The 24,227-nt window shown below is 61.2% G+C and overlaps 1 protein-coding gene across 2 annotated transcripts in view; it reads left to right on the forward strand.

Annotated features, from left to right (window-relative positions):
• Window positions 1–24,227, forward strand: part of ESPN (espin) — an 82,651-nt gene that overhangs the window by 22,362 nt on the left and 36,062 nt on the right. For both annotated transcript variants that reach the window (XM_074975308.1, XM_074975307.1), the window contains exons 3-7: window positions 9,296–9,482; window positions 10,200–10,382; window positions 12,664–12,795; window positions 15,531–15,750; window positions 18,701–18,972. In XM_074975308.1, coding sequence (XP_074831409.1) covers window positions 9,296–9,482; window positions 10,200–10,382; window positions 12,664–12,795; window positions 15,531–15,750; window positions 18,701–18,972 — 994 coding nt within the window. The remainder of the gene's footprint in view (window positions 1–9,295; window positions 9,483–10,199; window positions 10,383–12,663; window positions 12,796–15,530; window positions 15,751–18,700; window positions 18,973–24,227) is intronic.

Below are 24,227 nucleotides of genomic sequence, written 5' to 3' on the forward strand. Positions count from 1 at the left end.
TGCAGACAAGCCCTGAGGGCGGGGAGCCCCGCTGAGAGCCAGCGGCAGCTCCCCGCAGAGCGTGAGCCCCAGGGCCCCGGAACAAGGTGTGTAGTGGGGGGCTGAGAGACATTGAACCAAACTGTAAACCCTGTATGTGATGGAACCCCTGCCAGCCACCCTTCATGCCCGCACCCCTCAGCTTGGGGGTGTGGGGATGGGGCCCAGAGAAGCATCGAGTTCCTCTGAGCCCCCCTCTTCCCCGCTGTGCTTTGTGTTTGCTGCGGAGAGAGGGGGGCAGTGCTGTCATCCTTCACGTGCTGCCGGGGGCGGGGGAGCAGTGACCCCCGTGGGCCAGGTCCAGCCAGAGCCATGCAGTGACACTAGGCTGGCTGGGCGCAGAGCCTGTCCCAAGAGCTGATCTCACCCCAAACCCCAGGCGAAGCTGCCACGGACACCAGGGGCTGGGAGAGAAGGGAGCAAGCGAGGCAGAGAGGGGACGTGGCTGTGAACCAGTCTCCCAAGGGAGCCATGGGCACACCAGGCTGCGGGGGGACCTGCAAGGTGGGGTGACCTCCCGAGGTGCTTACACTCAGGGTGTGAGAGCCCCAGCCCCAGGGGTGCTGGTATGTTTTGCGCCCAGGGACTGGCCAGGCACCCACTTGGGGCAGCTCCTGCCCGAGGCAGCTTTGACACCCCTCTCTCAGGACACTGCGGGAGAGCCTGGAGGCCTGCACCAGGGTGGGCCCCATTGCGCTGGGGGCTGTGCTGCCATAGACAGCAGGGGTCAGCTCCTGCCTCAGAGCCCTAACCCGACACTGGCTATCCAGTGCCCTGGGCCGGCCTGTTCGCTTCCTGCAGTGGGATAACGGCGGGACAGAAGCCTTGAGACCAACCGAGAGAGAAAGTGCAGAGCCGGCGGGTGGCCAGGGGACCTGGCCAGGCTGCGTGGAGAGCACATGCAGCCTCAGCCCTTCTCAGAGTTACAGGGATCAATTATTAAGGTGCCTGGGATCTTTTGGATAACAGAGCAGAGTATTTATTGCTCTTCCTTCTTAAAATATTCAACAGGTTTTTATTGAGGGCTTAATAACCCAGCTCCCTGTGGCAAGCCCCAGAGCCAGCGTATTCTGGGGGCTCTGTAGAGACACTGGCTCCAAGTGCTGGTTTCTAATTGGCAGCCCCCCAGGTGTGTTCCTAGCGTGCGTGGCACTTGGGCTGGTTGGAGCTAGCACCAGTCGCTGCATGAAATCCAGCACCAGCCGGCTAGGAAATGAGTCTGGGTGGTGGGTGCAGATCCCATTGAGCAGGTCTCCACACCCGCGAAAACACCATCCCTGCTGGGCAGGGGGGCTGCGGTTGGCAGAGTGCCCTGGATACATGCACAAGCAGGAGGCACCCCTGTGCAGGGGCCCTGGCTGATCAGGAGGGCGGCTATGGGTGAAGCTCGTGATGCTGCTGCCCGCTGCCTGCCGCGGGTTTATCCTGAGCAGGCCGTGGTCCTCTCTGGAGCTGCTCTCAGCCTGGCATCCGTCCTGACCTGTTCCCTCACACCCCATGCAGAGCGCATGGCAGTGACCCAGCGACCGGCTGCTTCTCTCTCTTCATCCCCCACTACATTCAGTGCCACCTCCGGGGCCCAGTTCCCTTCCCACCTGCCACGGCCTACAGGAGACCATGCCCCGACATCACATTCTCGTCTCGTCCCTGGTGTAACACCCAAGGCCCTAAAATAGACCCCCACCAACAAGCAGCGGCTCAGTGGTGACAACTAGGGCTGAAGCGGAAATCACCAAATTCCTATTCCCTGGCTCCCCCAAGCCGTCGCCTCCTGCCCCTCCCTTCCCTCCCCCATATATTGGCCAGTTTTTCTCCGCTTTGTGTTGTGTCTCTACCAGCCGCACTGTGGCTTGACAGCCTGCTCAGTAGCAGTGCCAGGCCCCCTCCCTGGCAGGATGGGCTTCGCCTGATCGCTTGTGTGGAGCTTTTACAATCCCAGCAGCCCCCGGGCAGGGGGTGCAGCCACAGCCCATTTGCCCACCCCCCTGTTGAGACAGGGAAGCAGGCTGGAGTTCTCTGTCCTACAGCGACTTGCTCTGAGTTCCCGGACTTGAGACAAGGCCTGGGCAGGGAAGCACCTGGCACCGCGGGCTGAGTCATGCTCGGTGCAACTCCACTGAATCCCAGGGATTTACATCGGCGATAGATTTGGCCCAAAGCTCTTTGCTTCTAATGATTGTGCAGAATAAATGTGCCCTTTTGGGGCCAGTCAGGCTATTTGCAAAGGCCACTTGCCTTGCAGCCATGGCTTGTGGCTGCAGCTGGGCGATGGATTCGCACCGCTCTAGTGCTGTCCTGTGGTGCAGGCTGTGAGCGCGTGAGTCTCTGCAGCCTTGGGGCTGGTAACTGCAACCGTCTGCACTGCAGGGAGGAAGGAAGCCATAGGAGAGCTCTGAAAAGAAATCCTCAGGAGCAATGGGCTGCAGCTGTGAGTTCAGGTGCAGGGGAGCTGCCGACTGTACGCTTAGCGCAGGTCGATGTGGTGCCGGACCTGGGCATGAGCGAGCGGAGAGAGAAAAGGGGCGGGGGACGGAGGGGAGTGGGCGCCTGGCACATGAGGACAGGCTGTAGCCCAGCTGAGTGTAGTTACCGCCTAGATACTGTCCCTAGGATTGTTGGCCACCAGTGGTTAGCAGCAGGCTACTAATAGCAGACCCTTGGTAGCCCACTGGTCTCGATTTATCCTGCCATCACAGGGCTTTCACTGGGGGAATTTCTTCCTGGTAAAGTGCTGAGTGCTGGGCACCCGCCTTCAGCAGAGCGGCATCCCGTGATCCCTGGGACCCAGGCTGGGTCCATGCAGGCCTGGCCTGTCGGCGTTCCCAGCCCCGACGCAGCGGATAGCAAGCGCGGCTTTCTCGGAGTTGGGCACTGCCCTAGGGAGTTTCACTGGCCCTCTGTGAGTGCTGGGGTGGTTTGAACAGGTCCCCGTCGCTTTCAGGCCGCTGAGCCCAGAGACCGCTCCCTGGGAGAACGGTGTTCAGAATAACCTCTGGGTGGAGCGCGTGGGGCTGAGCCGAACACCCGTCCATGTGCAGGTTAACTGCTGAGAGAATTGCTGCAGTGTGTGTCGGGAGGGGTCTCCCCCCATTCCTAGCTCAAGGAGGGCACTGCCGCGTGGCAGCTCTGTTCCCGGGCTGTGCTGCCGGCTCGCCACGTAGCCTCGGCCCAGCCGTCCCCTCTGCGTGCCTGTTGGTCCCGCTCTCAGAGGAGGAGGAGAACTGTTCCCGCCACCCGGCTCCGGGCAGGTGGCGCTGGGGAGACATTCTAGTGCTGGCAGGGAAAAGTGCCAAGGGTGGCACTGCCCTGCGCTGGGCCTGGGGGCCAGGTGTGCTCAGGGCATGGCCTGGGGAGGGGGCTGGAGTGAAGGAATTCTTTGTGCTTCATTGCACCCCACTCCAGCGTTCCTGGTTAGTCCCTGTGTCTGCTGGTGGACTCGGGGGCACCGGGCTGTAGGCGAGGGCCTGACTGGGCAGCACCTCCCACGCCCTGGCATTGCTGTGTCCCCACCTGGCATTAGCCCCCAGCAATAACACGTCATGGGATTGGTCAGCTCAGTGCCAGGCTGAACCCGTGGAGTGTGCTGGGGGATGGGCGAAGCCTGAATTTGGACCCGTTTGGATGAGCCCCCTGAGCTGCAACTGGTGTCCTGCATTCACGGCCGGCTATCCCGAGGGGTGCCAGCCATTGTGTGGTGCAGCTGCTCCTGGATCCCAGCTGAGCTCACGTCTCAAGAGCCCTTGCTGTGGGAGGCTCCCCTCGCTGTGCCAGCTGGCGTAGGGCCTTCCCAGTTGAAGGGGCATTGCTCGCCGCTGCCTAGTGCTCGTGCCCAACGCTGGCATCTCCTTCGCTCCCCTTTCCCAGGGCGAAACTCACAGTTCTAGGCCAGCTGTCAGGGCCTGTCGTACAGCGGGCTGCCCAGCCGTCCGTGGTCTGCGTGATACTGCGCAGTGCAGGGCCCTGCAAAAGCAGCGTGTCCCAAAGTGGAGTCATACTCCATGCAGCCAATTGCTTCCCCTGGGGAGGGAGAATGGAGACCCGCCATCCTCTCAGCCCCTCCCCCCACAGTCCGTACTGCAGGCAGCAGGAGCGGTGCTGGTGGAAGGAGTGTGGGATCTGGCCCTCATGCCCATGGCCACTGCCACGCTGCCGCTTTGCCCCACTGCACGGCAGGGCTGCACGGGGCTTCACTGCGACAGGATGGGGCTGGGGGGATCTGTGGGCTCCGAACACCGCCCGCCCATCGGCACTGTCAGGGCCGGGGCACCAATGAGACTGCGTACGGAGGTGCCAGAAGCCTAAAAAATAGCTTGTGACCATATTAGCACATCCCCGGGGAGCGTGTCTGCGGCAGGCCCTGCGGAGCCCTGCTCCGAGCTGATCAGCCAGGGACAGTGGCAGCCCTCAAACCGGCCCGGTACCGAGCTGTCACGGAGTCCCTGGGCGATGCTCTGGAACTGCTCCCCATGAAGCCAGTCAGGACTCTGGGGCAGTCGCCTTTCCGTGAGCAGCCTGTCTGCAGGACACACAGCTCACACAGCTTCCACCTTCCTGGGTCTGACCTCGGAGCATTCAGCATCCTCTGCCCCTCCGTGTGCTTCCCACAGCGAGTCCGCCCAGGCGGGGCTCCTGGGGAAGCCAGAGGGTCCTGCACCCCAAATTCGCAGACATACGTGACTCTCAGCCAGCCAGTAAAACAGAGGTTTATTAGACGACAGGAACATGGTCTAAAACAGAGCTTGCAGGTGCAGAGAACAAGACCCCTCAGCTGGGTCCATTCTGGGGGGCAGTGAGCCAGACAACCAGGTCTGCCCTTCACTCCATGTCCCAGCCAGCCCCAAACTGAAACTCCCTCCAGCCCCTCCTCCTCTGGGCTTTGTTCCTTTCCCGGGCCAGGAGGTCACCTGATTCCTTTGTTCTCCAACCCTTTAGCTCTCACCTTGCAGGGGGGAAGGGCCCAGGCCATCAGTGGCCAGGAAACAGGGTGTCGGCCATTCTCTGTGTCCAGACTCCTGCACACACATGCCCTCTAGGGCTCTGCAATGATCATACACCCTTATCGCACCACCTAGATACTTAAGAACTGCCTAGGGGAAACTGAGGCACCCCCACACTATTCAGAGGAAACATTAAGAACAGTCCCACTTCGTCACACGAGCCTGGACACTCAGGGCGGGCTGGCGGGCTTTGCCCCCCTCAGCTCACTCTCTGCTGCACTTCTGGGTCCCAGCTGAAAGGGAACCAGAGCTGTGAGCCGAGGGGGAGCCCACGCTGCCATGGGGGCCTCGCCTTGCACCCAGCCGGAGGAATCCCAGAGCTGAGGCGATTCTGCCGGCTCCTCTCGTTGCTAACACTCGGGTTGGGCGTATTGTTCAAGCCACCAGCCCAAGTAATTACTGTCATGGAGTCCCCAGGCGATGCTCTGGAACTGCTCCCTACGAAGCCAGGCAGGACTCTGGGGAAGCCTCCTCTCCGTGAGCAGCCTGTCTTCAGGACACACAGCTCACACAGCTTCCACCTTCCTGGCTCTGACCTCGGAGCATTCAGCCTCCTCTGCCCCTCCGTGCGCTTCCCACAGCGAGTCCGCCCAGGCGGGGTCCTGGGGAAGCCAGAGGGTCCTGCCCCCCAACTCTGCATTCAGACGGGACTCTCCACCAGCCAGTAAAACAGAAGGTTTATTAGACGACAGGAACATGGTCTAAACAGAGCTTGTAGGTGCAGAGAACAGGACCCCTCAGCTGGGTCCATTTTGCGGGGCAGTGAGCCAGACAACCACGTCTGCCCTTCACTCCATGTCCCCAGCCAGCCCCAAACTGAAACTCTCTCCAGCCCCTCATCCTCTGGGCTTTGTCCCTTTCCTGGGCCAGGAGGGCACCTGATTCCTTTGTTCTCCAACCCTTTAGCTCTCACTTTGCAGAGGGGAAGGGTCCAGGCCATCAGTTGCCAGGAAACAGGGTGTCGGCCATTCTCTGTGTCCAGACCCCTGCACACACCTGCCCTCCAGGGCTCTGCAAGGATCATACTCCCTTACCCCACCACCTAGATACTTAAGAACTGCCTAGGGGAAACTGAGGCACCCCCACAATATTCAGAGCAAACATTAAGAACAGTCCCGCTTCGTCACAATTACATTGCTGGGTGGGTTCTTCATCATCCCAATTATTTCATTACAGCTTCTTCCTCTGCTGTGATGGGCAGGGCCGGCCGCAGTGTCTGTGTTTATTGGACACCTAATCTGCTTATTTGAAAATACTGCGAAATTGCAGTGTCCAAAAACAGCCGAAGGAACGAGATTAGCCTAAGCACACTTATTAACGGAATGACCTCCTGTGGCGGCTGCTGCATCTGCACAGGGAACAAGGGAAACGCCGAGCGAGAGCAGAGCAGAGGGGTGTTAGCCTCGGGGGCTAACGCAGGCGTAATGCACCCCCCCATGGTCACACATGGCGCTCCCTTCTGGAGGACGGCTGGGTGGGGGCAGTGCAGGGGAGGCTGCTCCCCCTGCCTGTGGCATGTGCTCTGCTGTCTGCAACAGGGCCCTCTCAGCCTCTCTGTCCTCCTGGCTCCTGCCTGCCCTGAGCATCTCCAGCGAGCTGCTGCATCCTTCCCTGTGCCCGGCCTGTCTGGGCATCACGTCATGCCAGTCCCCACAGGATCCAAGCGCTCAGCCCCTCACTGGGGATTTATCCTTTCCCCTCCCCGATTCGTGTTCCCCGGGCTCTGGGCCTTATCCTGGCCACTTCTCCTGCTGGGGTGCCTGTGTCTCTGTAGGCATCTCCAGCCCACATGCCCTCTCTGCCAGCACGGCCGAGTGGTGTGGGGCGTGTGCATGTCCAGGCAGCCTGGGGCACACGCCTGGGAGGTGTTTGGGAATCCGAAACTGTCTGGGAGGATGTGGCATTATTTAACCGGTGTGGAAGCCCTGCACCAACCCCTTCCCTGGCTTTCCCGGCAGAGCAGCGAGCATCCCAACGAACATGTAACAGCCCCTTCCCTGGGTCAGCAGGGACTGAACCTAGGGCCGGCACCACCAGAAAGCTCAGCTCTCTTCCACCAGAACTACAGGAGTAAGTCTGGTAGCTGCTGCAGGCTTTTATCCTCCATGCAGACCAGCCCCTAGAGAGGGTAATTAAGTGATGTTGTGTGTGACACAAAGCACCCCTATAGTCACACCCTACACACTATTGTAATGATCTTTGTACGGAATATGCTTTGTGAGGTATCATTTGAAAACGAATAACTCTGATCATTAATATTTGTGTGTGAGGTATGTACGTGGTGGGTGTAAGGAGTGGTGGCTATATGCTGGAATTATCACTACAGTGCGTTTAAATCAGGCGTATCAGGAGGAGTTGTCAATAAGGTGCACTAGACAACGGCCTGGTCTACACTACAGAGCTAGGGCGACACAAGGCAGCTTGTTGACCTAACTCTGTAAGTGTCTAGACTAAGATTTCGCTCCCGTCGACGTAACCACCCCTTTACACTGATGGAATAACTCCACCTCCACAAGTGGTCAGAGTCAACGTCATTGTAGTTAGGGGGATGCAGTGTCAGTGCAAACCCTGCCTCGCTTACGTCAACCGTGACTGTCGGTCCAAGCGCTCCGGTGGGGATGCACACTGTCGACGCACGGAGTGTAATGTGGACACTCAAAAGCAATTTCATTACTGCGGTGGCTCCATGCAGATGTACCTTAGGTCGACACAATTTTGTAGTGTAGTTTTACTTTTCCGAAGAACCCATTTCAAAGATTTACTGGTCTATAAAGATGAGGGGGAAGGGGGCTGGAACGCTAGTGATAAGCTATTGAATCAGTGATTGCATCCCATATTACTGTACCACAACAGTGGATAGAGAGAGGTCTTTTCTGAACATTCGTGACACGCTGGTGACCGATATCTTTGGGACTTGTCCATAGTGTTGCTCTATGAGGAAAGAGGGTTACTGAATGATATTATGCTTTAAAGTCTGTGGCCAAACAGGGAGAAAGAGGTTCCCTCCCACAGGAGGGAAAGTCACAGCTCTCTACCTGTCTCCTGTGTAAATTAAGCAGGGTGGAATGAAAACGGTGGAAGCTCCATTGACACAGAAATCATACGGGGACAGGAAGCCCACAGAAAGGGAAGAACAGCATGAGGTCATCCTGCCCCTTGAAACAAGTCCATTGAACTTTGGAAGACATAAGCCAGGAGAGAAGCCACCCTGGCATCCATCACTAGACAGATACCCTTGCAAGCTGAGAAAGATGGGTCCTTGGACCAAGGGGGCTTAAAGTCTCTGGGAACTGAATGAGAAACCTGCTTAGGCAAAGATTGAACCTTGCTGGATGTGCTTTTGTGTCTTTAGAGGAATGAAGGTCCCCTTAGTTTCTCTGATCTGTCCAAGAGAGGGCTGGCCATTGCAAAGCACACGGTTTTGGGAACATTCGGGATGGGGAGTGTGTTGGAGTCACCTTGTTGGTTGCAACCAAGGCTGGAGGGAGCCAGAAGGGGATGGTGGGACTGTAGCCAGGCTGCTGGGGTCAGAGCTGCTGGCCCAGGGCTGTCTGCTACACAGACACTCAGGGCATGGCAGGGCCTTCCCTAGGGGGATGCGGGTCCCAGGACAAATCAGCCCCCACTGGTTTGGGGGCCCCACTCTGCATCGGCATCAGGGCCCCAGGCGTGGGGCAGCAGCAGATCCCCGGGTGTGCGGGGCCGGCAGCCTGGAGCCCGGGGGTGCTGCAGCCACACACCCGCCCCCTGCTCCCCTAGTTCCCACACTTATGTCTTCCAGGACCGACTGCACTGGCCCACGGGGCCCCCAAAGTGCGGGGCCTGGAGCGGTCTCCCTGATTCGCCCTACCCAAGGGACGGGTGTGACTCAGGGTGTGACCTGCACGCTGGTAGGCTGGTTGGGAGTGTCCCAGGCTGGGAGGTACAGCGGCAAAGCATTGTGAGGCACCCAGGGTAACAGGGCAAGTGGTGACACAGCCTCTCGCTGGTCCGGACGGCACCTGGAAACCCGTCACAATGTGTCAGACCCACGGGGCGGCCACCCCGTAGCAGGGCGCAGGGGCAGCTGAGCCGTGTGTTGTACCCGGGGGGGGTCATGCCATAACAGGGCAGGAGGCATCTCCCCATCCCTGCTGACAGCCGCGTGAGACCCAGGAACCCAGAGCAGTGTTTTCCACCGGCTGGGTGACTTCGTTTGGGGCGGGGCAAAGGAGACTTAAAGCAACCAGCTCCCCAGCCTGCCTTGTTCTCATTTGCAGCAGTGTCAGTGCCCAGACCAAGAACGGTGCCACTCCCCTCTACCTGGCCTGCCAGGAAGGCCACCTGGAAATCGTACAGTACTTGGTGAAGGACTGCGGGGCAGAGCCCCACGTGCGCACCAGCGACGGCATGACCCCGCTCCATGCGGCGGCTCAGATGGGCCACAACAGCGTCATCGTCTGGCTGGTGAGTTCTCCCTGTGCCAGGGCCCCTGCGGCCAGTGGCGCGGGGGCGCTGCCCCCTTCATGGCCGTCGGCAGGCGATCGCGCCGAGGGCAGTCTGGGCACGGGGTGGGAGGGCTTTGGGGGCGGGGCTGAGAGCAGGAGCTTTGCCATGGCGACGCCGGTGTAATTGCACATGGTGCTGGGGGGCGCTCGGCCCCGGGCTGGGTCACGGCCCCATTTCCAGGCCCATGGAATTTGCACCCAGTGCCACAGAGCGCGCAGGGAGCTGAGGCTCCGACAGATTAAAGGTCCGTGCCCGCGGCTGTGCGGGAACTCGGAGCCGGGCACCGCCCAGACCCTGTCGAAGGGCTTGTCTGAGCGGCAGGTCGCTCTGGGGTCGCTTGAACTGGCCTGGACTCTGCTAGAGTGCCAGGGTCAGCACAAGAACAGCTGATGGGGGGGCTGGTTACCCCCACTCCGAATCAACTTGCGCTGAGCCCAGGCTGCTGCTCCTGCACCGGGATACCTGCACGCAGCCTCTCGCGCTGGTTAAGTCACCCCTTGACGTTCTGGTGCAGACGGGCCCCAGTCGCCCTGCCAGCGCTCCTCCCTGAGCTGCCGTTGGCCCAGAGACGCCAGGCACTGCTGCCGTCAGAAGGCCATGCTGCTGGGGTCCTGGCTGCTGCAGTGTCACTCCATGGACAGGGCTTGGCCCACGCTGCCTCTCTCCATTCTACAGATGAGCTTCACCAGCATCAGCCTGTCGGAGCAGGATGACGACGGGGCGACGGCCATGCATTTTGCTGCCAGCCGCGGCCACGCCAAAGTGCTGAGCTGGCTGCTTCTGCACGGGGGAGAGATCACCACCGACCAGTGGGGGGGGACGCCACTGCACGACGCAGCTGAGAACGGAGAGCTGGAGGTCAGTGTGGTGCGGGTGGGGCACAGAGCGAAGCTGCTGCAGGCTTTGCCCTGGGGGGGGCTGAGCTGTGGGAGGAAATGGAGCTGCCTCGGGGCGGATCTGATTGTGACCAGAGTTGGTTCTGCACTGGGAAAGCTCCAGTCAGTGAAAATATATCAGAGGGTGAGGGCAGTGATGGCGTCCTGCCACGGCACCTGTCCACACTGAGACAACACCGCCCTGCCACGGCACCGCCCTGCCATGACACCTGTCCACACTGAGACAACACCGCCCTGCCACGGCACCACCCTGCCACGGCACCTGTCCACACTGAGACAACACCGCCCTGCCACGGCACCGCCCTGCCATGACACCTGTCCACACTGAGACAACACCACCCTGCCACGGCACCGTCCTGCCACGGCACCTGTCCACACTGAGACAACACAGCCCTGCCACGGCACCGCCCTGCCATGACACCTGTCCACACTGAGACAACACCGCCCTGCCACGGCACCACCCTGCCACGGCACCTGTCCACACTGAGACAACACCGCCCTGCCACGGCACCGCCCTGCCATGACACCTGTCCACACTGAGACAACACCACCCTGCCACGGCACCGTCCTGCCACGGCACCTGTCCACACTGAGACAACACAGCCCTGCCACGGCACCGTCCTGCCACGGCACCTGTCCAAACTGAGACAACACCGCCCTGCCACGGCACCGTCCTGCCACGGCACCTGTCCACACTGAGACAACACAGCCCTGCCACGGCACCACCCTGCCACGGCACCTGTCCACACTGAGACAACACCGCCCTGCCACGGCACCGCCCTGCCATGACACCTGTCCACACTGAGACAACACCGCCCTGCCACGGCACCGTCCTGCCATGGCACCTGTCCACACTGAGACAACACCGCCCTGCCACGGCACCTGTCCACACTGAGACAACACCGCCCTGCCACGGCACCGCCCTGCCACGGCACCTGTCCACACTGAGACAACACCGCCCTGCCACGGCACTGCCCTGCCATGACACCTGTCCACACTGAGACAACACCGCCCTGCCACGGCACCGCCCTGCCATGACACCTGTCCACACTGAGACAACACCACCCTGCCACGGCACCGTCCTGCCACGGCACCTGTCCACACTGAGACAACACAGCCCTGCCACGGCACCGTCCTGCCACGGCACCTGTCCACACTGAGACAACACTGCCCTGCCACGGCACCGTCCTGCCACGGCACCTGTCCACACTGAGACAACACAGCCCTGCCATGGCACCACCCTGCCACGGCACCTGTCCACACTGAGACAACACCGCCCTGCCACGGCACCATCCTGCCACGACACCTGTCCACACTGAGACAACACCACCCTGCCACGGCACCGTCCTGCCATGGCACCTGTCCACACTGAGACAACACCGCCCTGCCACGGCACCACCCTGCCACGGCACCTGTCCACACTGAGACAACACCGCCCTGCCACGGCACCGTCCTGCCACGGCACCTGTCCACACTGAGACAACACAGCCCTGCCACGGCACCGTCCTGCCACGGCACCAGTCCACACTGAGACAACACCGCCCTGCCACGGCACCACCCTGCCACGGCACCTGTCCACACTGAGACAACACCGCCCTGCCACGGCACCAGTCCACACTGAGACAACACCACCCTGCCACGGCACCGCCCTGCCAGGACACCTGTCCATACTGAGACAACACCGCCCTGCCACGGCACCGTCCTGCCACGGCACCAGTCCACATGGAGACAACACCGCCCTGCCACGGCACCGTCCTGCCATGACACCTGTCCACACTGAGACAACACCGCCCTGCCACGGCACCAGTCCACACTGAGACAACACCGCCCTGCCATGGCACCAGTCCACACTGAGACAACACCGCCCTGCCATGGCACCAGTCCACACTGGCACAACATTGCCCTGCCACAGCACCAATCTGCCATGGTATGACCCTGCCACAGTATCGCCCTTCCACGGTACCACCCAGCTAGCGCAGCCCAACACAGTATCAGCCTGCCATGGCACACCAGCACAATACCACCCTGTGTAAGACCCTGGCATGGCACTGTCCTGACGCACCATACCTAGTGGGGTCTGGCCTCACCCCCTCCCTGCCACCCCAGTCCAAGTGTGGCTCAGGTTCATCTTGGGTCAGGTGTGTAGCAGCCCTTCCTCAGAACTTTCCCCCAGCTGGATCGTGCCTGAGTGGGCTCTGCCCCTGCCAAACCCTCCATCACGCCCTCCTTGTATCTCCTTCCAGTGCTGTCAGATCCTCGTGGTGAATGGTGTCAACTTGGGGCTCCGTGACCAGGATGGCTACACGGCCGCTGACCTCGCTGATTACAACGGGCATAGCCACTGCGCCAAGTACCTCCGCACCGTCGAGAACATGGTGCGGCCCCGCGCACTGCCAGCTCCCACCACACGGCCCCTTTGCTCTGGCTCCCCCGTTCAGAGAGGCGCCCCCCGGGGCGGGCATGAGGAAGAGTGTGGAGCAGAGAGGCAGGAAGAGGCTGGTGTAGGGGCTGGGGCACGCGAGTACCAGGATAGGCATGGCTCTGGTTGCATTTTTATCTCACGTTTGCTAAGTTCAGACACAGGGGAGCGGACTTCAGAAACCGCTCAGGGCTGGACATTCAGTAGCAGCTGGGCCAAGTGCCTTCTCCTAGCACCAATAGGCTCGGCAGCCAGACCTCAATCAGTGTCCCAAACTCACCGTAGAGCCCAGAGCCAGAGAGCGGGGGATGGCCAGAGCCCCCCAGCCAGTGCCAGCCACGGGAAGGGCACTGCCCCTCCCTCCAGAAGCAGGGCCCTTCCCGTGCACAGACACGCCCACTCCCAGGTCCCGGGGCACCCAGCCCACTGGAACCAGGGCCCCTGGCCTCCCTCCTTGCAGAGCCCACTGCCGCGTTGTTCATTGCTGGATTTTCCACCAGCCCATTGTGCTCAGCAGCAGCTGATTTGCTGGTGACTTGCTGGCTGCTGCCGGGCCCCTTTGTTGCAGGTTGTTGCTGCAGGGTGGGAGCACCACACCCAGCTCCCGAGGGACGCTGTGCCCTGCCACGCTGCAGGAGCTGAGCAGTCTTGGTGTGTTTCCCTGCCCCAGCTCAGCTCTGCAGAGACTCCAAGGACGCCACTCCTGGAAACCAGTATTACTTAGGCTTGCTATTTACAAGGGCCAATGAGCGCCTGGCAGCTGGAGGTTACCCTGAGCAGCGGGCATAACGATTGCCCAGGGGCTCCCTGAGGACCTGTGGCACATGTACTGGCCCCGTGGCGGGAGCCAGGCTGCTGCTGGTTATGAGCTTGTGCCCGGCTGCTCCGTGAGCGTGTGCCACAGCGGGTGAGTGGGCCGCCGAGGAGGAGTGTCCCCAAGCCACTGGGCAACCATTAGCCCAGGCAACGTAAGCTGGGTCTCTGGGGTGCTGGGGGGGGCAGGAGGATGGGGGCTCCTTGCTAGCTCTGCCCAGTCAGTGCAAGTGTTTCTGCAGCCGTGCCAGGGTGCCAGGCGCAGCACAGGGTGCCAGGCCGGCCCTCAGGGGACGGGGCTCCTGTGCCCCCTCTCAGGGGATGGAAACTGCACCTTCTGTCAGGGCCTTTTGCAGCGAGACTGAGGAGAAGCTGGGCACCTCTCACCTCCCCGCACGTTAACCCTTTGCTCACCAAAGTCCTGTCCGTTGGCACATCCTCTCAGTGACAAGGCGGAGCTCTCCAGACCCACAGGTGCTGTTTGTTCATAGGGCCAGGACCGTGCTCACTGCCTCCAGCTTCCCAGAGCAGGAAGGGTCTGTGGGTGCGGGGCCCTTGCTGGCAGGGGCAGCTGCCGCATTGCCAGAGCCCTGGCTGGTGCGGGATTCAGGGAGCAGGAGATTCCCCTGAGAGTGTGGTGTCCTCCCACATCACCACGTGGCCTGAGGCGAGGGGCTGGGGTCGTGTGTGGCATCCTGCTGGCTCTCAGCGGGGACTGGAATCTTTGGGGGGAGGGTCTGGCTGATCTGCGAGCTGCACCCCTGAAAAATCCACACCCTGGAGCGACATAGTTAAGCCATCAAGTCCCCGTGCAGACAGCACTAGGGCGACAAGAATTCATCTGTCAGCTGTCTCGTGGAGGTGGATTAGCTGAGCCGATGGGAACCTCTCCTGTGGGTGGAGGTGGGGACCATGCTGGACCCCTACAGTGGCTCAGCTCTGCCTTTCAAGTGTAGACAAGCCCTGAGACGCTCACACCGCTTCTGCTGTGTCACTCCTTCAGCGGGGCAGCGGTTACGGTCTCACGGCGACACGGACACCTCCTGCTGCACCACATGCTGGGCACCTCGCCAGCCCAGTGAAAGGCAGTTGGTATAAAACGTGGGGAGCAAAGCGCCCCCCGGGGGTTTCTCTCCACAGCTCTGGCACTTGTGTCTGACCCGCTCACTGCAGGGAGGCCAAGGAGGAGCTTCCATCCCTGCAAACACTTTGTATGCCCCTTCCCTGTTAGCAAAGAGAGATCCATCCAGTTCTGGTCAGTGAAGGGCCAGGAAGTTCATGCTTTGGGGTCTAGTCAGTCCCTGGGGTGCAGGTCCCAAAGAGGGGGGAGCTGGGCACAGTGCGCAGGTTGCCGGGCTACTCGCTGGAGGAAATTTTTCCTCTGTTTTGGAGAACAGAGGCCCTGGGCCTGTGGATGCTCATGTGCCTCCCCCCGGAGCAGGAGTGAGCAGCACCGGGGGTCTGGGACAGGCAGTTCATTGGATCCCCTCCAGGATGGCACATCACGGGCTCTTGGGGCTTGCCCTGATGGCTCCAGGCAAGTCCCATTTAGGCAGGTCCCCCAGAGTTCGGCAGCTCGGGTTGGTGGCTCTGGGGTTCAGCCCATCTCTAGTTACGAAGTGTGGCTTGGGGCCAGCAGGCAGCAGATTTGCTGTCAGCTAATAAAACTTCTGGGCGTTAAGAAAGCAAGGGCCTTTCCGGGTGCGTCTCTCTGAGTGGCCCCAGGCAGGATTCTGCTGATTCCAACCGGTGCCGCTCAGTTGCCGGTTCTCCCTGGAGCTGGGTGCTGAGGTCCCACCATTGGCACAAAGTGATGCTAGGGAATTCCTGGCCGCAGTGTTTGCCTGTGACTAACCCCTGCGTGTGCTTGGCCTGCAGAGCATGGAGCACAGAGTCCTGTCCCGAGACCCCTCGGCCGAGCTGGAGTTCAAACAGCCCGATTCCGGCATGTCTTCCCCCAACACAACCATGTCTGCGCAGCAGGCTCACTTCGACCTCGGCTCGCCAACCAGCACCCTCTCCAACTACGATTCCTGTAACTCAAGCCAATCCAGCAGTGGGGACAAGAGGAGCAGCCAGCCCGCGGGTGAAGGCTCAAGTAAGTCCGGCCCCGCAACAGGCTCCTTCTGCTCTCGCAAAGCTACTGCTCAGAAGCATCTGGAGCACAGAGTCTGGCTGCAAAGAGAAAGCAGCGGGCAGGGCTGGGGGCCAGAGCTGGGCACTGCAAAGCCCCCCAGGCCCTGCTCACATCCAGGCCTCTGCCTCTTTAACGACAATGGCACAGCCCTCTGGGCGTGGGTCAGAAGAGGTGAGGCTGGATGTCTCAGAGGGTCTGTACTGTCTACGCTGCAGTTAGACACCCACGGCTGGCCCGGGCCAGCGGCAGATGTTAGCTGTAGTGCAGACATCCCCCAAGGGACGGGTAATGTGGGTATTGGTGCTAGCTCTTCCCTCGGGAGCCTGCCCCCGGGTCGACAGGCCCCGAGGCTGAACTGCTTATAGGGCCAGCGATGGTGAATAAGGAACGGCGGGCGTTGCTGTTCTAGAGAAATGTCTAATGCTGCGTGAGACTTGGCTGGCCATGTGGCTGGTGGTTCTGGGCTGTAGCTGATCAGGAGACAAGGATTTGCACAAGGTTTCCAGTAGCTGTAGTGACCTGCCTGGCATCGTCTCTCGTCTGCGATGCCCCAAGAAGTGCGAACGCGCTGGCCCCTCGTTCATGTCACTCTCTCGATAGGGGATGCCACAGGGCAGCCCCGAGCTCCTCAGATACATCACAACAACCAGAGCAGGTGTGGGAGCGCTCGGGCTGAGGCGCACGGCGTGAATGGGCCAAGCTCTCCGGGAGGTGGCAGCGGGGGCCTGTCCGCGCCGATGTGCAGTGCGGGGGAGGAGTTGGCGAGAGCTGGGGCTGGCTGGACGTTGCAGTGCCCCGGCGGTCGGACTCCGATGCTGCCTCCTGCCAGCCGAACCCCCCGCTCATTTTTGCCAAGAAATATGGTGCTGAATCTGAGTCAGTGTAACTCAGATGGCAACTAGAGCTGCTCCTGATACTGGTATGTGGAGAGACAGGGACCTGTCCTGCCGTTCTGAGCAGCTGGAGGCATTTGCCAGAAGGAGGGACGAGGTGTCAGGGGTGGAGGACGCTTGCTATCTCTGCGCCATTGCCAGGGCCGTGTCCGGTTCACTGCCTCTGTGCAGCCAGGTCTGCCGTGCGGGAGCGCTCAGCGTTCTGCTGCGGCTGAAATACTCAGGGTGGGCACTGACTTCTTCACTGCCGTCTGGTGGAATCGCCACGCCTGCATTGTGCCAGGCCCGTCAGCTCCACTCCCCCGGCCCAGGGCCAGGAATGTTAAACCACCTGAACGCAACCAGTGCTGGGGTGTTTCCAGCCACAGACTCCGGGCTCCATAAATGAAGCTGCTCTTGGGCTAAGTTCTGGGGTCAAAAGTCATTTGTGGCCAGCGCTTGGCACGCACGGAGTTTCCCAGTGGAATTTCTGCTGCTGTTATTGATTAATGCTTCAGTGCCCTGGGGGTGATCTGCACTTTGCAGATGTGGTCCCTGCCCGGAGGCGCACACAGTGCGTGGGCCAGGTCCCGCACACGCACTCCCCGCTGCAGTGCTGACTAGGGAGAGTGGCCCCGGAGAAGCACAACACCAAACAATACGGGCAGGATCAGCTCCAGGTCAGATGAGACAGGACATGACAACAGTCAGGGGAGGGGTGGGATCAGCAAGGAGACTTAGGCTTCGCTTCTGCCAAGGGACCCCCAAAAGGACCCCATTAATGAGGGAGCCCGCCGCAGGACCAGGCAGTAGATGGTCACAAGGCCAGGTGCCGCTGAATTCAGTCGAGTACATCGACACGGCCCTGGAAGATATTAGCTCTCTCAGTGGCTTGCCCCACTGATGCTGTTTAAAGTCGCGCTGCTCTTCACTCAGATTGGCCAGGGCAGACAGACCCGCCATTCCCACAGCTGCCCCCCACCAGTCACTCTCTGACAGTCACAGTCCAACCAGTCGTGGGTCTCCGGTGCTAGCCCAGTGGCCCCTGCTGAGGGCCCTTGGCACTGGAGGGGAGCGTTTATTGTATTAAAAACCTGTTTTCAGGGCCTTTATTAAAAGCATCCCCTGGTTCCTATTGCTTGTCAAACCCGGGTTTGAGCCGCATTGTTCGTGTGATGGACAGAGGGTGCCAAGGGCTCTGAGTAGATGAACCATAGCCCCTCCCTGTCTAACAGCCACAGTGGTGGCCTCTCTCTTCTCCCTTTGCAATTTGCAGGCACATCTGCCCTCTGACTTGGGCTGGACTTAGGAAACGCTCCCCAGACGTCTCTGCCTCCGGGGGAGCCACAGGCAGGGCTCAGGCCGTTTCTCCTTTCAAACCTTCCCAAAACGTCTGTCTCCTGCCTGCCCACTGGGTTCTGAGCCCAGAGGTTCTCTGCAGCACAGGGACTCCCCAGCTTGGCTTGAGTAGAGCTTGTTCCCCTGTTGGATTATTGAGACACCCCGCAGTGAGCGTGGGCCTGGGCCCCAGCCCTCTCTGGGTGGCGTTCAGCAGCCTGCCAACAGGGCCAGGGTAGCTGGTTCCGGTGCTGGAAATGGTGCCCAGTGGGCTGGTGTCGGGTGTTAGGAAACAAGACGAACAGGACAGGGCTGGCTCGGGACAGCGCGTACTGGCCGAGGCCGGAAGCTGATCCCCTCTGTGCTGCCCCTCATGCGTGCAACATGACCCAGCAGCATAGGCCAGGCCAGGCCAGGCCGGGGGCAGGCTCAGACCACCTCTTCGCTGTACCGCGCGGTGCTGGGATGGGAGCACAGCTCTCTGCTCGCTGCAGGGACCCGGGATCTTTGCTCACGGGCAGGGAGCCGTTCAGGACACTCTGTGATCCAAGGCCTCAGAGTCCCTGCCTGTGAGCCGGGGGCTGCTGCCCGGAGTGCCGGGGCAGGAGCTGTAGCCATGGCTGCCAGGCAGGAGGAGCGGCTTGCGGGACAGAGCCCCGGTGTCCGGCTGCCGACGCTGACGTGGTTCGTCTCTCCTACAGGGGGACGCGAGACGACAATCACGGACATGCAGACGTACATGGACATGCTCAACCCCGAGATTCGGCCGAGGGATGGCAAAAGGGAGGGCGAGGCGCCCCCGCCACCTCCCCCGAGCTTCCCCCCTCCTCCTCTACCCCCCAACTCCAAGCTTCCACCGCCTCCTCCCGGCTACCCGGCGCCAGAGCCCCCCGAGGCCCAGCACACGGCGGAGATGTACGTGCAAGCGAAAAACAACCTGCGCCACGTGGAGAGCGAGGTGCTGAAAAAAGAGGTAATTCCCGTGATGCTGCAGGGTCCTGAGACACCACTGGGACAGGGAGCCACTTCAAAGGCACCTTTCCCCGCTGGGGGGCCAGACATTTCCCCCCTGCCGCGGGTGCCATGGCCTCCTTGGGGTTGGTGTACAGTAGTGCTGGGTGCGCCCGGGAGGGCGGCGGGGCTCAGCTGTGCGAGTGGTGACGGTCCTAGTTCCACGCCAGGGCTGCGGGCAGAGCTCCAATGCTCAGTGGGCAAGCAAGGCCGCTGTGCGGCCCCCCAGGTCAGTAAGCAGGCCCAGGAAGCGCGCCGTGCTGCGGCGGGAGAAGGGGGTGGTTGATTCAGGTCCTAGGACACGTGGAGAAGATGCCCCTGTCCACTCCCCCCAGAGCCAAGTGTCCATCTGCCATCCCTAGCCCGGCTGCTTGGTCCGTCCCAAGGCTCAGACTCCCGGTGGGAGGCTCCTGGGCAGTCTGCTGGCAGGGGTGGGAAGGATGCTAGCCACCCTCCCACGCAGTGCCTAGTAAAGCCCAGAGGTGTTGACGGCTGTGGCCAGTAGCCCCAAGGAGGGGAGGGGTTGACAGTCTGACCAGGGCTGCTGGTGGTGACAAACGGCTCCCCTGTGCCAGGGCGCCCCAGAGCCGCGATCAATCCGTCGATGGCACGTTCACTGGCTCTGGGGGCTAGAGTCCCAGCCCTGGTGTCCCTGCGTGGGAAATGCCCGCTCAGCATGTGAGCAGCTGTTGCTGTTGCTGGGTGGCACCCAGAGGCCCCAGACAGGAGCGGGGCCCCCTTGTACAGATTCGGAGCAAGAGACAGGGGGCTCCAAAGAGGCTGCAGCCCCCCTGGAGCGTGCCGCACGGAGCAGGCAAGGAGCCGGCGGGACGAGGGGTGAGGCGCAGGAGCTGACTGTGCTCTGCTCGAAGCTCTCGTAACGTGTGCGGATGGGGGGTGGGGGGGCTAGGGTTAGTGCCGCTGTCCCTGCCAAGCCTTTTCTCTAGGCTGGGGCCAGCACAGGGCGGGGCAGCAGGACGCAGGGTGAGGAACTGGGCACCGCAGCAGAGCGAGAGGCCAGCTTCTGCCCCGTGGCTCAGTCCTGGCTGCAGCGTGGCCTGTCTGCTCCGCAGGGCAACTTACAGCTGGTAAAATTCTGCCTCTGATGCTGGAGCCTGGCCCTGGGCATTTGTCTGTTGTCTGCCCTCTGCAGTGCACAGCCGGCGTCGGCCTCAGGGGGCTGCCACACCCTCCGTCAGAGCCCCTGGGAAACAGCCTTCGCCCACAGCCACGGCTTGCCCCCTTCCCGTTCCACGTGCGGGGACGCTCTTCTACCAGAGTCACCTCTGCACGATGGATAAAGGGACGAGCTTCTGTCCCCTGCTGCGGGTGCTCCCAGGCCTTGCTGCTGTCGGGTCTGGGCCCTGGCTGGGGGCGTCCCAGACCCGTACTGCAGTCTGGGGGGTTTCTGCTCCTCAGAAGAATGTTTATTAGCCAGGGATAAAAGTGGCCTCTAAGTCCTGACCCGGTATTCCAGGGAGCAGGATGAGCCCCTCACTTCCCGGGACATGGCTGGCGCTTTCCCAGCCTGCCCTCAGTGCCTGGGTATCGGCAGGGCTCCCAGCTGTGGGCGATTGCAGAGGTGAGCGTGAGGAGTGCCTGTCTGATGGGAGGCCGGGAGCCTGGGAACCACAACAGTAGCTCTTTGTGCAGTTCCTTGGCATCTGCACCTCTCCCACAGGCTGCGTTTGGAAACGTGATGGCCGAGTTTCTAATTTGCTTAATTGCGCAAGGGCTCGTCCAGGCTGGAAGGAGGCGATTACAGCTCAGAAGGCAGCAAAAAGCTTAACCTTGCCCTTTGTCCAGAGCCATGCCCCGGCTGCGCCTGGCCCCCAGGGACAGCACCCCCCTTTGAAGAGTGCCGCACGGCCAGCCCTGGAGGCTGACAACCTCTGCATCCCCACCAAATGGCTCTGGCAGCAGCTGGTCCTGGTCTGTGTCCCTGAGCCTCGGCCCCAAGGACCATTGTCAGGGTGCAGCAAGTGCAGTCTCCCTGCCTCCTGCCCCCATGCTCTTCGCTGGGATGAGGGGCATTACGACCGTTCCCCTGTTGGAGCTGGGCACAGACCACGGCTCACCAGGCTGCACTGACACCATCACTCAGAGGAGAGGGGCCACCAGTCACCACCCCACCCCAGCCGTCTCCACGCACTGCTGCCCCGGGCCATGGCTGTCGGCACAGGCATGAACACAAAGGGTGTGAATGTGGTGCCCTTTGGGACTTCACGGCCATGTGCCTGGTGCTGTCTGCCAGCACAGAACCCGGACGGCAGGGCCTCCCAGTCAGGCCTGCTCCAGGGGCAGCAGGGGCCTCAGCACAGACACCCCTTGACACAGACATCCCTGGGCTCTGGGACCCACCAAGACACATGAGACTGACTGGAATGAAGCTGCCTCTCTGGCCAGGCTGAGAGGGCTCTAGTTCTGGGTGACCAGGGCTGCGGTGGTGCACAGCCCCATGGCATGCACTGGGATGCCGGGCAAGGGCCCATCTGGCGGTGCTCTGGGCATGAGGGAGTAGCTGGCAGCACTGTCTGGTCTCTGACGTGAGTGAGCGTTCGTGCAAGAATCAAGTCCTGAACTAAGGAAAGAATCCTGCTGCAGAGCTGAGAAGCTACAACCAATGCTCAGGGCCTCGCTGGCTGCAATAGCGTAGCACAGATACCGTTGCTAGAAAATAAATACACAGGTGTCCAGTTTCTCTGCAACGCGACCCCCTGGCAGCTTAGTGCAGAAGCGACAGTTCAACGCTCAGAAGGCTCCTGGGCTCCTGAGAGCCAGCAGCAGCTTCCTGTTCCAGTTAGCTCAAGTCCTGGCCCGAGGACAGGTGGGGAGCGTTTCCTCTGGAGAGCCCTGGCAGGAGCAGGCTCTGGGTTGCTGGACATTAGACTGAAAGCCAGCACCTACCAGCCCCAGGAATGGCAGGCGTAATGGCACTCCGACAGCCTCACAGGCTCCTCTTGAGTGTGGGGACTGTGGGGCTGGCAGTGAGAGGCACGCGTTTAAGTGGCAGTGCGTTAGCAGGGGACTTCTGGTGCCTGTTTCTGTTGGCTGGGCCTTGTGGGGTGGATGGGCAGCCTGGGTGGGTGGGAAACACCCCAGAAGGCACAAGGCAAAGCTGGACCACAGTCTGGAAAGCTGTGATCCCCCACCTCCTGGGTGATTGAGGACCCCCCTATCCCTGCTCACCCTCACTGTACGGGGGACACCCTTGTTTCCCGCAGACTCAGTGCTATGGTTTTCCAGTGCCCTAGCACTGAGCAGCAGGTGCTGTGACAGTTCCTAGCCACACCGCCTCCTGGACGTGCCGCTAACCTCAGGCCATCGCGCCTGGGGGCACAGCTGTTTGGAGGCTGCCCAGGGCAGCGGATGTTCCAGCAAGCAGAGCAGAGCTGACATGCCAATGTGTTCTGAAATGAGCCCAATGGCCATGGGCGAGCCCAAGACCCTGCTTCCCTCTGAAACGAACCCCGGACTGGAGCTCCAGCTGCTATCGATGGGTCTTACCCTGATTGCAGACACTGGGCCCAAAGACTCCCTGGTGCTAGCCCCAGTCCTGCAGACTGAGTCAGGGTAGGGCAGAATTTGGACAATTGGCCCTAGATGGGTGTCTGGTGCAAGGGGAGTAGCAAATGGCCAGAAGTGGCCCCCTGCACCACACTGTCCCTTTCACACACACAAATCCCCCCAGAGCCAGACAGCTCCTGTAACAGCTGAGCTGGAGCGCCCCCACTTGAGTCTCTAGCCCTTTACCCAGCTTTCCCATGGACCGGTGCCCCCTGAGGAGAGCCCACCCCAGGCGGATGTGCCACTCCCGGGGGGAACATCCAACCAGGGAAATTGCCCTCCTGCATGGAGTATCAGTTGGTTGGAAATGTATCCCCTCCGAGGAAGCTTTAATGATGCCTCCCCTGCATGCTCCCTCCATGTCCAATGTCTGACTTAACCCAGATAATGATCCCTGCAGCTGGAGGCTCATTAACTATTGAACACACAGCCCAGAGAAAAGAGAGCCCAGCAGCTGAGCCAGCCGGCAGAGAACGAAAAAGCCAATTGACAATGAAATAGACAAATAAGAAGAATAGGGCAAAAATGCCCAGGGCTGTAAGGTGAGACACAAACGCTGCAGAGCAGGAACCGCATGCCACTTCTGGGCAGGGGCACGTCTTCCCAGTGCGGGGAGAGCTGCCCAGGCTGTCTCCCTCCCAGCCGACGCTGCCCTCTCCCCTCTGCCGCACGCCGCCATCTGCAAGACTTAGTGCACACAGTGGCTTGGGCAGTTTTATTTTTTAACCTAGTAAAGAATCACTTTGAGTCCCTGGTGCCACTGGGCCTTATTGTACATTTGCAAGTGCCACGGAGGGCTCGTGTGAGCCGTTATGGATGAGGGAGATTCCGGAGCCACAGCAGTCGGGAGAGGTGCTAACCTCTGTGTGCTTCACCTTCTTCCATTGTTCATTCATGGGGTGCATGGGGGACGGGATCCCTGCCCAGGACATGGCCACTCGCGTCCCGGCCCCGTTACACCGCCTCCTGCAGCAGACGACACGTCTGAAATCCTTGGGGCTAAATGGCTATTGCAGCGTGCACATCAGCCAGCTGGCGCGCCACGGTCTCCGCTATCGGAGCCGGCGTCCGGCATGGCCTGGGGCTGAGAGCCCTTTCTTGCAGGTGCTGGTAGCAGAGGCAGTTCAGCCCTTCCGTTGAGACTCGTGTGATCCACAGCTCCCCGCTCCCAGGGGTGTCCGTGATGGGGACCAGCCTGAGGGGTTCTGCCTTTCCTCGCGCCCCTGCCTGGCAGCTGCGATCAAACAGGATGGGAACCTCGTGCTGCCCCTGCAATGTGCTGCAATCACAGCAGTCTGTCCTGGGCATGCTGGTGTCTTGCACGCTCGATGGGCTGAGGACCGCCGCAGGGCTGGCCCACGCTCCGCGCCGGCTGGCAGAGCAGGCATCGGGGCCAGTGACGGTGCTACGCTCCCTGAGGTGCTGGGCTTGTAAAATGTATCCTGCTGCGGGGCATAAGGGGCAGATCCCTCTGTACTTGGGGGCCGAGGCGGGGGGGTGAAACCCCAGTCAGGGTATAAGGGGCAGAGCTTGGAGGCTGGGGGTGAAGCCGCGCAGGGAGACCCAGCTGCCCACTCCGGGAGAGAGGTGGCATGAGGAGATGGCACTCTCGCCCTCGCCACCTTTCCACTTCCAGGCCCGCTCCAGTAA

Source organism: Natator depressus, chromosome 18, assembly GCF_965152275.1.
Source record: "Natator depressus isolate rNatDep1 chromosome 18, rNatDep2.hap1, whole genome shotgun sequence".
Taxonomy (NCBI): Eukaryota; Metazoa; Chordata; order Testudines; family Cheloniidae; genus Natator; species Natator depressus.